This window comes from Bos taurus, chromosome 11 (genome assembly GCF_002263795.3).
Source record: "Bos taurus isolate L1 Dominette 01449 registration number 42190680 breed Hereford chromosome 11, ARS-UCD2.0, whole genome shotgun sequence".
In the NCBI taxonomy this organism is placed as follows: domain Eukaryota; kingdom Metazoa; phylum Chordata; class Mammalia; order Artiodactyla; family Bovidae; genus Bos; species Bos taurus.
Genome location: NC_037338.1, coordinates 106,875,621 through 106,891,721, shown reverse-complemented (window position 1 = coordinate 106,891,721; position 16,101 = coordinate 106,875,621). Strand labels below are relative to the sequence as shown.

General features: G+C 56.4%; 1 protein-coding gene and 1 long non-coding RNA gene across 5 annotated transcripts in view; one reads left to right on the top strand and one right to left on the bottom strand.

Annotated features, from left to right (window-relative positions):
• CACNA1B (calcium voltage-gated channel subunit alpha1 B) overlaps positions 1-16,101 on the bottom strand; it is a 210,777-nt gene that overhangs the window by 41,447 nt on the left and 153,229 nt on the right. Inside the window, 8 exon segments of the mRNA NM_174632.2 lie at positions 50-251; positions 977-1,114; positions 2,406-2,566; positions 3,682-3,778; positions 9,124-9,230; positions 12,363-12,422; positions 12,706-12,835; positions 15,453-15,579. Coding sequence (NP_777057.1) covers positions 50-251; positions 977-1,114; positions 2,406-2,566; positions 3,682-3,778; positions 9,124-9,230; positions 12,363-12,422; positions 12,706-12,835; positions 15,453-15,579 — 1,022 coding nt within the window.
• LOC132346655 (uncharacterized) lies at positions 9,244-16,082 on the top strand. Of its 4 annotated transcripts, none has more exons than XR_009496598.1 (3): positions 9,244-9,790; positions 13,326-15,454; positions 15,566-16,082. It is a non-coding gene; the product is annotated as an uncharacterized lncRNA (long non-coding RNA). The 4 variants fall into 4 exon arrangements; XR_009496597.1 differs by lacking the exon at positions 9,244-9,790 and adding an exon at positions 12,807-12,933; XR_009496595.1 differs by lacking the exon at positions 9,244-9,790 and adding an exon at positions 12,807-12,947.

Here is a 16,101-nt window from a genome sequence, read left to right as displayed (position 1 = left end):
CATTGCCCACCAGGGAGCTGCCTGGAAATGGAAAGGCAGGGAGTCCTACCTCGTTCTTCTCCAAGCTGCACTCAGACATGACTTTGTCCCCCTGCTCCTGGAAGGTGATGATGATCAAGGCCACAAAGATGTTCACAAAGAAGAAGGGGAAGACCACGAAGTAGACCACATAGAAGATGGACAGCTCCATGCGGAACCCGGGGCTGGGGCCCTGCTCCTCGTAGGTGGCATCCACCGAGTGTTTCAGCACCCTGGGCCAAGAGCCAACACCAAACATCAGGGGAGCCCAGGAGGACACGGTCCCAGGAAAGACAAGACCCACGTCACAGGAGGGCTTCTGTGGCTGAGCTGGGGTGGTGCCATGCACGGCCAGGCCTGCTCCCCAGGAGAGCCGTGTCTCCCAGCAGCAGGCTGCCCCTCCCAAAGGGCTTGTACTCAGGGCTGCTGGGGACCTCCAGGAGGAGGCCTTGGCTGCCTGAGGTCCTATCCCTACAAGGAGAAGCGGGAGAGGCCCAGAAGTCCTGTGCTGCCCGGCTCTCTCCCATTTCACACCAGGTCACCTACCCATACCCTGCTTCACCTGTTGTCAGGAAGCCCTGAGTTCAGCAGAGTCTCCTGGCAGAGCATCACCCCTACCTTCTGAGGGATGGTCCTCTCGGCCCTAAAGGCAGCCCCTGCCATCCAGCGCGGCACTGAACACATGCATCCTTCAGGCTCCGCTTAATGAGGCCAGCAGCCAGCTCCTCTTCCCTCCAGCGCCCTGCCACTGAGCAGGGATTTTTAGGAGCTCATGATACTGTGCTCTGGGCTTACTCTCCTCCTCCTCCAGGCTGCCCACTCCCAGAGGGAGGGCCTCCTCTCACCAGGAAGCACAGAGCCTAGGGCGTATCTGCTTAGTGACAGGTGCAGAGTCTGAGCTCCCCACCCAGCTGCCCCTCTCTCGCCGAGCAGCCGTGAGGAGCCAGGCAGCACTCACATGGGCCACCCTTCGCCCGTGGACACAGTGAACAGCGTTAGCAGGGCCCACAGCACGTTGTCATAGTGGAAGTCGTATTTCTTCCACTGCCGTGGCTGAGCTTCCACCTCCTCCTTCTCGTAGTCCAAATACTGGCCCCTGGGGGTGGGAACACAGAGGGAGCCAGAGGTCAAAGGCAAAGGATCTAAACAAACCCCCGTGTCTGCAGTCAACCAACTTTTGAAAAGGGTCGTCCGTTCAGGGGAGAAAGACTGGTCTCTTCATCAGATGGTGCTGAAACCACTGAGTATCTACAGGTGAGAATATGAATGTGGACCCCCATCTCACCCCATGTGTACAAATTAACTCAAAATAGATCAAAGGCATAAATGTAAGTAGTAACTCTATAAGACTCTTAGAAGAAAATATAGGGGGCCACAGAAAAAATAGGTAAATTGGACTTTGTCAAAATGGAAAGCTCTGTTTTTCAAAGGAAATCATCAACACTCAAAATGGGACTAAAGACAGAAAACCATCTGTCTGATAAGGGGCTTTCTATCAGCACTATACTAACAACTATTACAATCAGTTATACAATGGATGAACATTTCAATTTTAAAAACGGATAAAAGACCTGAATAGATATTTTTGCAAAGAAGACATACAAATTATCAATATGCACATGAAAAGAGGCTCTACATCATGAATCATCAAGGAAACGCAAATCAAACCACAATGAGACACCACTTCATCCCCACTAAGATGGCTATAATTACATTTTTTAAAAGGAAAATAACAGTGTTGGCAAGCCCGTGAAGAAATCAGAACCCTCAGACACTGTTGGTGGGAAACAGTTTGGCAGCTCCTGAAACTGACAAAGAGAATCACCACGCAGCCCAGCAACCCCACCTCCAGGCTTATCCTCGAGAAAAATGAGAGCACCTGTGCACAGAAAAAGTTGCACATGTATTCGAAGCAGCAGTAACCACAGCAGCCCAAACGTGGGGACAACCCAAATGTCCACCAGCAGGTAGGCAGATCCGTTCAGTGAGGTTTGATGATAAAAGGAATGACATCCAACCGTCAGGAGAGGGAGACCACTTGGGCCATAGCAGCAGAGACCTTGACCGCCGAAGCAGCGGGAGTCGGGTACAGCGGGCCACACAGAGCACACGATTCCCTTTGTGTGCAAAGTCTAGGATGGCGCTCACACGGGCACCAGCCTTCCCCCCCGCCCCTCCCTGAGGGCACTTCTCTTGTCTGCTCAGCTGGGGCCCAAGGCCTCAGTGATGAGGAAGTGGCTTCAGCCCTGGGGCTGCCCCGACCTTAGGGCCCAGCCTGGATCTTGAGGGTTGACACGGCGTCCAGGGGAGGCCGCACTGAGCCCCCTGAGGCGTGCAGGCAGGACGGGCCCAGGCTGGCCCTGGGGACAGTAGGGGGCCCAGTTTACCTGCAGTCCCGCTCCAGCTCCTTGGACTCGTCGGTGCAGTAGAAAAACTTCCCCTTGAAGAGCTGTACCGCGATGACAGCAAATATGAACATGAAGAGCATGTAGACGATCAGGATGTTGAGGACGTTCTTCAGGGAGTTCACCACACAGTCAAACACAGCCTGGGGAGGGGCAGGGCTGTGAGGGGGCGGGGCCAGCCCGGGACCCGTAAGGGTCTGCACCGGGGACCAGGAGGGTCCTCCTGGACCGGACGGGTGGGCAGGAGGTGCTAAAGAGCTGGTGCAGCAGGGGGCCCGACACCACGGAGAGCCTGGGGCTGGGGCCAGCGTTAGGCCACTCAGCCAGGCCTCCGGCCAGCACGGAGGGAAGGCACAGGGCTAAACTGAGGGCACTGCTTGGCCTCTGCCCGTCGGGGGCATTCGGGATGAGGTAGACAACCGGCGATGTGAGGCCAGCTCAAGGCAGGACTTGGGCACGTGCGTGAACCAGAGGGGACTCCCAGCTGCTCCCACTGCCCAGGCCACCTGTTCTCCAGTGAACCTCTCCCTGCTGCCCTGGTCTGGTTGTTGCTGGCTGTGCACAGAGGCCAATCTGCACCCGGCTCTCAAGGGCCCATGGGGCACACTCCACACATGGGCAGCTGCCCTGGCAGCCCTGCCCCTGGTGCCTCAGTCACCCTTGAGCTGCCCCTTCAACATGGGCTCTAAGCAAACCACCCCCCAGAACCTCACATCACTTAGTATCTCCACGGCCTACAGGTCAAAGGTTCTCCTAACATTTTACTGCACAGTCTTGGAGGATTAAGTGAATTTAAGCACAAGCTCAGCAACAATTAGACTGCAGCACAATTCTAAAGCCATATCCCCCAACCCCTGCTCTCCTGGCATCTCCCTGTGACCCTGACCTCTGCACTACAGCTGCTGATAAAACACTTGGTCCTGTGGGTGCCCCTGAGTGGAGGAAGAAGAGCTTCACAGGACATGCAGAGAAGGAGCCCCCTCGGAGATGGTCACAGAGCTGAGAGCCCATCCCATGCACACAATGTAGGGCCTCCCTCGTGGGGGCCTCTCCTCAGCTATGCTCGTCCCCACCCTACACGGGAAGCTGCAGGGGGCCAGGCCAGATACATATGTGCACCCCGCAATGCATTCCTACATGTACGTGTGTGCACACACATGTACACACACGCGAAGTCTACCTGTAAACGTGTACACACATAGGTACACATGCACACACACAGCCCCACCCCCCTCCAGGCCCCACTCCAGACTCTCACTTTGAGCTTGGGCAGCCGCTTGATGGTCTTGAGTGGCCTCAGCACACGCAGGACCCTCAGGGACTTGATGGTGCTGATGTCTTTCCCTTTGGAGCCTCTAGAAGGGAGAAGCCACCCATGTAGACAGGTAGGGTGCACACCTGTGCCCAGAGCACTGGGGACAGGGTAGCCTTGGTCCTGAAGACGCCTCAGGCCAGTGCATCTCCCCCAACAGGCTGCCTGAGTGGACAAGGGCTGGGGCCAGGCCAGTGGCACCTGGTGTCCAGGGAGAGCTGAGCTTCTGGGTGGGAAGAGCTCATCTCCCCAGATCCCATCATTCAGCACTCCCACGGCCCCCACACCAGAGTCCTCCAGACACCATGCCAAGACCCCTGTGGGAGTAAAGGTAGGTGGGCTCCAGGATGGCAGCCCCAGCCCAGGCAGCACGTGCAAGCCTATGAGCAGTGCAGACCATGCCCATCACCAGGGAGCCTTCTGGAAGGGCTGGCCTGCCTGCCTTTCCCTGCTGGTGGAGGGAGGGAGGGTTCACGCCACCAGGACTGAGCCTGATGTCAGGGAAGCGCCCAGCTGACTGTCATGCAGAGGCAAGAGCAGCAGGACCTATCAAGGCTGTGGCAACTGCGGCTGAAGTCCCTCCTTCTGACCCTTCTGACCCTTCACCGCCTGCCGTCTGCCCCTGTAACACGGCAGCATCTGCTCCTGCCTCAGAAACATTGAAACAGACTAACAGTGGCTGTAAATTAAACAGGTGTCTGCCTTGTTCTTCCTGGCTCCACGGCAAACCCCATCGGTCTTTCACCCACCACAAGGCATTTAACATGACTCAAGTTATATAGAGACATTGGTGAGGAGACTTCTACAAAACTGCAAAAATGGTATGTAGGATAACTATAACTCTTATGATTATGTGTCTAAAATATTGCTGGTTCATTAACGTTCTTCCAGATTTTAAGAAATCTTGTCCCTTAAGCTGTCAACAATTTGGTAAGATATACCTTTGTGAACTTCCCCGGAGGCCCAGATGGTAAAGCGTCTGCCTACAAAGCGGGAGACCTGGGTTCGATCCCTGGGTTGGGAAGATCCCCTGGAGAAGGACATGGCAACCCACTCCAGTATTCTTGCCTGGAAAATCCCATGGACGGAGGAACCTGGTGGGCTACAGTCCATGGGGTCACAAAGAGTCGGACACGACTGAGCGGCATTTACTTTACCTTACCTTTGTGAACAAAGATGAAACATTTACTTTTTACCCCTGATTCCTTCAGAATTCAGAGTATTTCAATGAGTATTCTGACTTCCATGACAATATATTTATTCGCATAAGTTCAATAAGAACCTATTCTCCTTCTCTAGGACACAACTGGAAACACTGGCCATATGACCAAGGCTTTGACTGACAAGGGGCCGCAGGTACAATCTGATGGCCATGTCCTCGGCTTGGTTTCCTGGCTTTGAAAGCTTTTGAGAGTTCAGTCTGAAACTCCTTATGAAAATTAGCAGCAACAAAGCAGTCTCAAAAAGCACTTAAATGATCGGCCACTCTTCTCGCAGCACTTATCTAAATAACCAGACCAAGTTTAATACAAACAAGTTACTTTTACTGAGATTATCTTTAGTTTTTTTTTAAAAAAGGGAGTATTATAGAGAGAAAAAATATGTTTGCCCCTCCATCGATATTAGATTCTAGTCCTAATAATTGTTTTTGAGGTTTTGCTGTATACCTACAAACTTGTCTGGATCCTGAATTCTTCATTTCCTCAAATATCTGGCTCTGACTTAACAAACTCATGTTTCCAGTTTTCTTCCACCCCTCTAATTTGAAATCAATCAGAACAAAGACTGCCCCACAATCCCCTTGGAAGAAACTGCACCTCACTACCCAGGTCTTCCTCGCTACCCAGATGGCAGTGAGCCTCAGGGACTGGAACCCTGAATAAAAATTTCAGACCTGAAGAAGCCCCGCATCCCCTCCCTGGGCTGATCCCCTACACTGGTTTCTCAAATCCTGGAGCAGAGACAGGCAGCAGGCCTCAGAGGGCCCCTGCGACAGTGTCCAGCAGGCCAGGCCCCTGCTGGCTTTAGCAGGCTCGTGCTGGACCAATCCCAGATCCCCAGCGCCAAGGCTGGGGCTGCCTCACTCCTGCTGCTCTGCCCAGGGCTGATTCCAATCTGTCCCAACTGAGTAGATCTGATTTATCTCCACTCACTAGGAAACCCCACAGCAGTACCATCTTTGCAAGACATTTAGGGAAACTCCTTATTTCATGACAGAAGATTCTCTTTCCAAATACATTAAAAACCTAAGTGACCCCTGCCTTAAATGGGTAAACACAGTAAACCCTGTGAGCAAGTCCATCACTTGGTTAGGAGCAAATGTGCACAAGATATGATCAGAACCTTTCCTTAACTCTTGCAGACACTGCAGAGTCCCCTGCTAAGACATCAGCTTCCCAGGAGACACCCTTAGACTCTGGCCAAGGTTGGTCCTAATAATAGAATAGCCTTCGGTTATCTTTAGCAGAGCAATAAATTGTCTATGCTTTGGCCAATACCACCTACGGTACCTGGATTAACACTTCTGGGGAAGTTGAAAATCGGTTACATCAGATCACGGAGCCAGCTACTTGGCTCAAATCTGTGACTTCTTCATGGGATCTTTCTTTGATTAGGGGACCATGACCTGGGCACCATCACTCCAAAATACACTTCAAACATTAGGAATTATCCTGTTTATAATGCCCCTGATATGTCTGTCATATTCTCTCAAAAACTTTAAATACATGTTTGTAGCTGACAGCCTAAGTAAGTGGTATCCATTCTGACTGGAATGTCGGAAAAGAAGCAAAGAAAATGACCAACATGAGGATTATAAACCTAAAACTGTGATCTGTGTGACTGTCATAGGGATTAAACAGATACATCATGACCTGCGGATACCATGTCTAAGACCAAAGCTGCAAAAACTACACGACACGAGCGGAGCGTGGTGCTGACACCTGTGAGTACACAGGACCGCCTGCCACATCAGTAACAAAGGATGCTGCGGCCACGAAGCCACCACATGGCAGCTGACAGTGAGCCCTCGGGACACTAGGGTGGAGTCAGGGTGTCCCGCATCGAGCAGTGAGCCAGCCCCCGTCAGCGGGACACCCCGAGGAGACTCAGGAGGAGAAGGGCAGGATACTGGCCCCAGATAGCTGAGGTGCACATCAAAGAAATGACTTCAGTGAGCCCAGACTCTCGTATTTCCCATATATAGGAAAGCACTAAATTCCTTAAGATGCCTAGTTTTCTTCAATTAACAGTAATCTTTTGATATTCTGACTACCAGGTCTCTGTTGCAAAAACTCCTACGTATCGTGGCTCATGGCTCCCCCTTGCCTCTTTGGTACAGTCTCTCAGAGTTATCTGAGATGTTGTGTCCCAGGCTTAAGTCCTCGGTTTTGTCAGCCAGATACAAGGTAACTCTCAGCTTACAGGTTGTAAATTTTTTTCAGATGTCAACTACAAATTGACACTTGTCATCTTCTTCTGCAAGGATTAAATCATGAGCTGCTGCAGCTGCTGACTTTCAGCACCTGCCCGAAAGGAATTCCAGGCGGAGAGCACAAATGAGGCCCTCGGTGCTCTACGAAAAACTGGCAGAACAGCTCTTCAGACAGATATTTCCAGGAGTCGATTTTATGAGCCCAATTCTTGCATCTCGTCATATCTAGAAAAGCACTAAAATCCTTCATGGCGATGACTGCTCCTCATCACGAGCAGAAACCTTCTGTAAAATGTATGTGCTTGATTGCATGTATTCCCCTTTGCCAAAACCACATATTTACTGACCTTTTCCCCTACTTCTTTGGAGCAGTTTCTCAGAGCTATCTGAAATGCTATCTCCCATGACATAGTCCGCATTTTGCCCCAAATAAAACTTAACTTGCAACTCTCACATTGTCCTTTTTAAGTCGGCACAGTGGACACACCTAAAATTTTTATCACATCTCTCAGTTGGGTTGACAGTTTGATCAGAAGGGGAGAACTGTTTAAAAAAAAAAAAAAAGGAGGGTAAGAGAGAGAAAGGAGGAGGAGGAAAATGAAGGAGAAGAAGGAAAAATAAAAAGAAACAGGACCAAAGTGCAGCCACTTGCCCACAGGAGAGCAGACCAGGACTTATTACAGTTTTAACCTTTCCCAGGAATGAAATTTCTGGAATCACCTGGTGAGCACCACTGAGGTAACACTGCCTAAAGCAATCCTTTCTTTCCTCTAGTTAAAACCTTGTCTGGCTCCCTGACTATGAAGGCCTTCCATTTTACACAGCTCCCATCATGTACAGCCTATCTAACTACTAGATGGGATGCTGCCTGTCTCACAAATCACTGAATAAACCCAATCAGACCTTCAGATTCACTCAGGTGAATTTTGTTTTATAACAACGAGGGTCAGAGATGCTGGGCATTTCAGGGAAGTATGGAAAGGAAAGAGCAAAGAAAGCCCTATTTCCAGAGGAGACAAGTGGGAAAGTGTCTCAGGATATCCAACATCCTGGCAGCTGGGGTCACACAGCTCCCACCCAGAGTGGGCACTGCCCTCCAGACCCAGGTGCCCAGCCTCCAGCACTCAGTCAGGATGCCCTGCTCACCAAGGAGGGGCCATGCCCAGCCCCAGCCCCCAACCCAGCCCCCAGAGGTGAGGTGGGGACATGTGGCTGGGGGACATGGCTCCTGGCAGCATGCAGCCCAGATGGTGGAGGAAATGAGCAGAGGTGAGGCATGGTGATGAAACGGCCCACGTGGGGTCGCAGCGTGCTGTGATGTGGGACAGTGTGAGGGGACAGAGGGAAGGCATTACCCCATGAAGCTCCTACCGAGAGTCCAGCAACAGGAGACAAAGAGAAGAGAGTCAGTGAGGAGGTCTCCCCATGGGCTCAGAGATGACCCCAACCCTCAGGATCGCTGTGCATCGAGGAGCTTACTTACGTCTTTGTCTAGGTAAGCAACCACCTCCCCAGCATCTGCCCCCAGCTCCACCCAAGCCCCACCCACCACCATGCAGGGTCTGAGGGAGCCAGTCTAGGCCCAGCCACAACAGGGCTGAGTGTTGCTCACTAGGAGCCACAGGAAACAGAGGCGCCCCCAGAGGAGGGGAGACACCCAGCCGCACCCACTTGCACTGGCTGACCAAGCAGTGCAGCCTCCTCAGGGCACCAAGAGCTTTCTGTCGGACGCAGGAGGCAGACACCTTAAGGCAGAGCCTGCCTATCCAACTTCAGAACCACAGGGTATGGCAGGGTCGACAAGCCCTGAGGTCCTCCCAGCCCCACAGTCGGCCCCAAGCGGACAAGGACAGATGAGAGACAGCGTGGGGCTGGGGGCCCTCCCCCCCCTCCCCCACACTTATCACAGCTCTGGGGGTGCAATCCAGCAAGTCAGAGCAGACCCAGGTACTTACGAGAAGGCAAACGCCACCAGGGCCCCACTGACCACAATGAAGTCCAGAATGTTCCACAGATCCCGGAAGTAGGCACCGGGGTGCAGCAGCAGTCCCAAATCGATCATCTTTAGGGGAACAACACATTTTAAGGAACAGAATATTTCGGAAAAGAAAGGTAGAGCCAGAGCCTAGAGACCTGCGGTGAGAGGAAGGATGCTGTTTCATGTTCCACGCCACCCCCCCAGGGAGGGGTCACGGTCCCGGACGCATCTGTCAGGGTGAGGAGCCACGGCTCAGGTCACGTCCCCCCAGGGGAGAGGACACAATCCCGGGCGGGTCTGTCAGGGTGAGGAGCCACGGCTCAGGTCACGTCCCCCCAGGAGAGAGGACACAATCCCGGGCGGGTCTGTCAGGGTGAGGAGCCACGGCTCAGGTCACGTCCCCCCAGGGGAGAGGACACAATCCCGGGCGGGTCTGTCAGGGTGAGAAGCCACGGCTCAGGTCACGTCCCCCCAGGGGAGAGGACACAATCCAGGGCGGGTCTGTCACAGTGAGGAGCTGCCACTCAGGTCATGTCCTGTCAGGGGAGAGGACGGGGTCCCGGGCACATCTGTCAGGGTGAGGAGCCACGGCTCGGGTCACGTCCCCCCGGGGAGGGGTCACGGTCCCGGGCGTGACTGTCAAGGTGAGGAGTCACGGCTCAGGTCACATCCTGTCAGGGGAGGGGTCACGGCTCAGGTCACGTCCTGTCAGGGGAGGGGTCACGGCTCAGGTCACGTCCTGTCAGGAGAGGGGTCACGGCTCAGGTCACGTCCTGTCAGGGGAGGGGTCACGGCTCAGGTCACGTCCTGTCAGGGGAGGGGTCACGACTCGAGTCACGTCCTGTGGGGGGGGGGTCACGGCTCAGGTCACGTCTGTGGGGGGGCGGGTCATGGCTCAGGTCACGTCCTGTCGGGGAGGGGGGGGGTCACGGCTTAGGTCACGTCCTGTCAGGGAAGGGGTCATGACTCAGGACACGTCCTGTCAGGGGAGGGGTCATGGCTCAAGTCACGTCCTGTCAGAAGAGGGGTCACAGCTCAGGTCACGTCATGTCAGGGAAGAGGTCACGGCTCAGGTCACGTCCTGTGGGGGGGGGGGTCATGGCTCAGGTCACGTCCTGTGGGGGGGTCACGGCTCAGGTCACGTCCTGTCGGGGGGGGGGGGGGCGGGTCACGGCTCAGGTCACGTCCTGTCAGGGAAGGGGCCACGGCTCAGGTCACGTCCTGTTGGGGGGGGGGTCACGGCTCAGGTCACGTCCTGTCAGGGGAGGGGTCACGGCTCAGGACACGTCCTGTCAGGGGAGGGGTCACGGCTCAGGTTACGTCCTGTCAGGGAAGAGGGCACGGCTCAGGTCACGTCCTGTTGGGGGGGGTCACGGCTCAGGTCATGTCCTGTCAGAAGAGGGGTCACAGCTCAGGTCACGTCCTGTGGGGGGGGTCACGGCTCAGGTCACGTCCTGTCGGGGGGGGGGGGGTGGGTCACGACTCAAGTCACATCCTGTCAGAAGAGGGGTCACGGCTCAGGTCACGTCCTGTCAGGGAGGGGGTCATGGCTCAGGACACGTCCTGTTGGGGGGGGTCACGGCTCAGGTCATGTCCTGTCAGAAGAGGGGTCACGGCTCAGGTCACGTCCTGTGGGGGGGGTCACGGCTCAGGTCACGTCCTGTCGGGGGGGGGGTGGGTCACGGCTCAGGACACGTCCTGTCAGGGAAGGGGTCACGACTCAAGTCACATCCTGTCAGAAGAGGGGTCACGGCTCAGGTCACGTCCTGTCAGGGAGGGGGTCACGGCTCAGGACACGTCCTGTCAGGGGAGGGGTCACGGCTCAGGTTACGTCCTGTCAGGGAAGAGGGCACGGCTCAGGTCACGTCCTGTTGGGGGGGGTCACGGCTCAGGTCATGTCCTGTCAGAAGAGGGGTCACGGCTCAGGTCACGTCCTGTGGGGGGGGTCACGGCTCAGGTCACGTCCTGTCGGGGGGGGGTGGGTCACGGCTCAGGTCACGTCCTGTCAGAAGAGGGGTCACGGCTCAGGTCACGTCCTGTCAGGGAGGGGGTCACGGCTCAGGACACGTCCTGTCAGGGGAGGGGTCACGGCTCAGGTTACGTCCTGTCAGGGAAGAGGGCACGGCTCAGGTCACGTCCTGTTGGGGGGGGTCACGGCTCAGGTCATGTCCTGTCAGAAGAGGGGTCACGGCTCAGGTCACGTCCTGTGGGGGGGGTCACGGCTCAGGTCACGTCCTGTCGGGGGGGGGTGGGTCACGGCTCAGGTCACGTCCTGTCAGAAGAGGGGTCACGGCTCAGGTCACGTCCTGTCAGGGTGCTGACATGGCTCAGTTAATGGCCTCTTAAAGCCTCAACAGGCATTTGGATCTCCACGCCCTTGACCCCAGTGACTCCGCACGGCCAAGACTGGCTGAGATCCTGCCGGGCCTCCAGCTCCTCTGGAGCCTGAGTGAGTCTCCTCCTCGCTGGGCTCCAGGCACACCGGCCCCGAGCTCAGCGCCTGCAGACCCTCGGAGGGTCAGCCCCGCTGGGCAGGACGTGCTGTGGAGCTGCCCTTCTGCAGCGGTGACTTCTGGAGGTGTCTTACTGTTTCTGGGCCTCAGTGTCCTTGTTTGTAAAACGCAGTAACACCTCCCCCAGGGATTCACAAGAGAAGTGGAGTGAGCACGCACAGAAGCCACCCGAGCCACCACGCGAGCACGCCCTCCCTCCTCGAGCTGCACCTTGGGGACGCGCACAGGCCCTCGGGGGCACCGAGGACCAGGGCCACACAGCAGGTCGTGCTTCACCTGCAGTCGGGCACCGGGAGTCCTCGCCGCCCACCTGCTGCAAGCTTTGAGCCTTGAGGCCACCATCCTGTCCTCACTCTCCTTCCTCTACTGAGGTCCCGGCCTCCCTCTCTGCTGAGACAACCCCGCACGACCTGGGCTCATACCACACAGGAGGGGGAAGCCTGTCTGCCTCAGAGAGAAGGCCTCTGTGAGCAGGTAGTGGAGACCAGGCCCAGCGCTCACGAGCTCTCCTGAGGCTGATATAACACTGTGGGGAATCCTTAGCACATGTGACCTCGTGTCTCCACAAAACACAACCTCTGCAGGTGGGCTCGTCACCCACACATGTGTGCACGCCCAGGGCACACTCGCCACATGCCTTCATCTCAGTCACGAGGGGGGATGAGCAAAGCCCTGCAGTCACCAAGGCAACCACACGTCTCACCTTTATCACCATCTCAAAGGTGAAGACACCTGTGAAGATGTAGTCCATGTACTTCAGCACCTGGAACCAAAAAGAGGCTTTTTTCAAGGGCAAGGCAGGAAGCTTGAGCCGGGGCCAGTTCAGCAATTCCATGTCTTCTTCCAGGAGCCTGAACAGATAACCCATCAGCCTGGGGTCATGGGGAAGTGAGGGGAGGCTTGGCCAGCGTCCCATGGGAGGGTCCCCTTCAGGGACGGTCTTCACTGCATCCTGGACACATCCCCAGACCTTCAGCCCCACACTCTGATGGGCAGACAGGGCCCTGACAGCACCAGCCCCTCCAAAGCCCAACAGCAGCACTCACGTTGTTCCTGGGCGAGTCTGTCTGCACAGGATCCTCCGCAGCCAGGGCAATGCTACTCAGGGCAATGACCACGAGAATGACCATCTCGAAGTACCGCATGGTCACAATGTAGTGGCAGAAGCGGCGGAGCCTGGAAGGCAAAGCACGGGTCAACACAGGCTGATGGAGGGCCGGCCCGGCCCCTCCCCACGGAAAGAGCTGAGTTCTGCTAAACGTCCCTCTGTTCAGGTGACAGCAGCCAGGTGACTGATGGGGACTAAATTCCTGGGAGTGAACGGGAGTGGTGGAAGGCTACAGAAACCCCAGGCAGGGCCAGCCACCATGGCTCACAGGCCAAGTTGGTCTGGCCCTTTTGCTACAGTTAGTTCCACTGGGGGCCAGCCAGGGCTGCCTGTCTATGTGCTGTGGGGCTACCATGCCCTGGACAGGCTTCCAGCTCTGCTGTGGGTGGGGTAGGAGCCGAGCACCAACAGTCCCTGAGCAGCCCTTCTTGAACCCTAGTGCTGGGCGCGGCACCCTCGTCTGAGCTCACAGAGATGCGTGTGCACACCTGCCCCTCAGTCACCTGTCTGCCTCCACTCGCTAGTCAGCACCACCGATGACTGTTCTGGTCTGTTCAGGTACATCCTGGCCTGGGACACAGTGGCGACCAAGATACCACTGAACAGCGTAGACAGAAATCAATAGGACATGCTCAGATGTTGACAAACACTACGACACAGCAGGAGACGGTGACCAGCAAGGCCTCCCAGGGGGACAGTGAAGCCAAGCCTGGGTGACAAGCACACCGCACAGACAGCACTTCTGCCCCCTCAAGAGACGTGCTCTCAGCCCCTCCTGCCCCACGGGCTCAGCCTCCGCCCACCAGCCCCTGCCACCTCTCCTCTCACCAGCACTGTGTTCCCAGGGACACCACATCTCTGTCCCTTCCTGTCTGCTCCTCGTCCCAACCACCGCTTCCCAGCTGTAGCCCCCTCACCCCCAAGCTGCTCCTCCAAGCCCCCGCGTGCCCTGCTGGCACGTCTCCCTCCAAACTGAGACGCTTTCCTTCCACCCCCACGACGCTCCATCGCAGGCTTTCTTCCGTCCCAGCCCCTCTTTCTTTCAAAGCAACACTACCAGTCCATCTTGTGGCTGAGTTTCCACCCCTCCTCAGACCCTCAAGTTCTGCTGGCCACATGCCACCCGCCAGCTTCCCCGGGCTCCGGGGCACAGCCAGGCCTCCAGCCATCAAGCAGAAACCCTGGCTGTCATCCTTCACAACGCTGCCCCCTTCCACCTCTATTTTGCCCTCAAATCCTGCAGATTCTGCCTCTAAAATTCCTCTCCAAGCGCTTCACTCCCAAACCTCTCCACTCTGAGCACCCTCCTCCAATCGCCACGACCACCTTCCAAACGGTCTCTCTGTCTCATCTCCATTCTCCCCACCAAAGGGCTCCAGTGCAGTCTGACCGAGACTCACCCCAGCGCTCACAGCCTCTCCAGCTTCTCTGGGTTCTCATGTCGTCCCACTTCTCCACAGAACACACATCGGCCCTGTGTGCCTCTGTGCTTTTCCACCCAACTGCCTTCAGCTGTTCGGAGCCCCAGGTCTATCATGTCGAGACCATCGCAAGCTCTCTCCGCCTGTTGAGAACACACTCTCCTCCCTCTTCACCTCGACTCTCACCCTTCAGCTTTCAGCCGAGATCTCTCCCTCCCTCCAGGAAGTCTCCCAGACACCAGACCTCCCTGCCCTACCTACCCACACTGTACTCACATGATGGGCACACCAGTCAGTGCTGGAGGCAGGGGCCATACCTGTCTCTACCACCATCTCACTCCCAACCCCTAAAGAATGAGCTCCCCACACTGGCGTGCTGAGCAGAGGAAGGAGCGGAAGGCGGGCGGCCAGAGCTGGTGGACAGACTGCTAGATGACCGAGGGCAGAGGGGCCAGCTGGACATGGGAAAGGGGTGAGTCGGCGGTCCCTCGGACGCTGCTGCTGCACCCCCGTGGTGAGTTCCACGTGGGGTCTGCCTGCACCCCCCGCCTGGCGGGCTCCCCTCTCCTTCCTCGGGCTCCACTCCCACTTCAGCGCCGCAGCGCCCCGTGCACACCTCCAGCCCCCGCTCTGTGCTTCCTCCTAGCCCTTCCCACCATGTAGGGGCTTCTGTGCCCCTCAGTGCCCTGTCTGCTGCCTGCCTCTCCACTGTCCCGTAGCTTAGAGGACAGGCGCTCATCGGTGGCTCATCACTGCGGTTCCCAGCACCTAGAACACTGTCTGCACACCGGTCGAGCTAATGAAGCAGCTGGACTGGCATGTGGATGCGTGACATGTGGGGACCACATGACGTAAACAGAGGGGAGAACACTAGACAGACGTGTGAGTGACTGCGACGCGCGTCCGTGGGCTCCAGGGGAGGGTGTGGATCAGCGTGCGACTGGGTGCGTGTGCGCAGAGGCGACCTACGGCTGCACTGGGGGTTAGAAGCAAGGCCCTGGGATGCCTGTCTGGGGTAAACCCCAGCTCGGCACTGAGACGGATGGGCGATACGTCTGGACGCCAGCCTTCCCTGTGGCTCCATGTCCTCATCCGCAAAGTGAGGCAACAGCAGAACATGCTCTGTGGGAAGCTGTGATGACCTATGAAGACACTAACACACGCAATGGCTGGGTCACGTCTAGCACGCCTGCTGTCACAGGCACATGGCTCGCAGGCCGTGGATAGGAGACAGCGCAGGACCTGGGCTGGTGGCAAGACTCACAGGTTGGTGGGGCTCAAGCAGAACATGGAGCTGTACGGGACAATGGGTCGGGGGCCACTCCTCATCACGTCATCAGCTTCCACCTCCTTCTTTCCTTCTGCTTGGCTTTCCAGGTCCACGTTACCACCTACAAGCACAAAGCCACCAAGTTAGGGGTGCAACTCATAAACTCACACCATGCAGGCCACCCCTGAGCAATACCCTCCAAGCTCCAGCCCCACAGGCTCATGGACCCATCCAGGGAAGGGCATGAGGCCAAGAACACAGCTTCACATGAGGCCCCGTCTGATCACAGCCAGATTGCCACTGAGGTGGGTAATGGCCAGGCTGAGCCAGCTCTGAGGATCTGGCTGTCTGCTGCAAAGACCCAGAGACCCTTCCTCACCTCTCCCTCCACCAGGGTCTCTGGGGAGCAGCACCAAGCCTGGTGGGCATCCCTGGCTGTGGACACCTCTGCCTCCCTGTGTGTGTGAGTGCTCAGTCGTGTCCGACTCTTTGCAACCCCATGGACTGTAAACCTGACAGGCCCCTCTGTCCATCGGATTTCCTAGGCAAGAATACAGGAGTGGGTTGCCATTTCCTATCCTAGGGGACCTTCCCAATCCAGGGATTAAACTCCAGTCTCTTGTGTCTCCTGCATTTAGTAGGC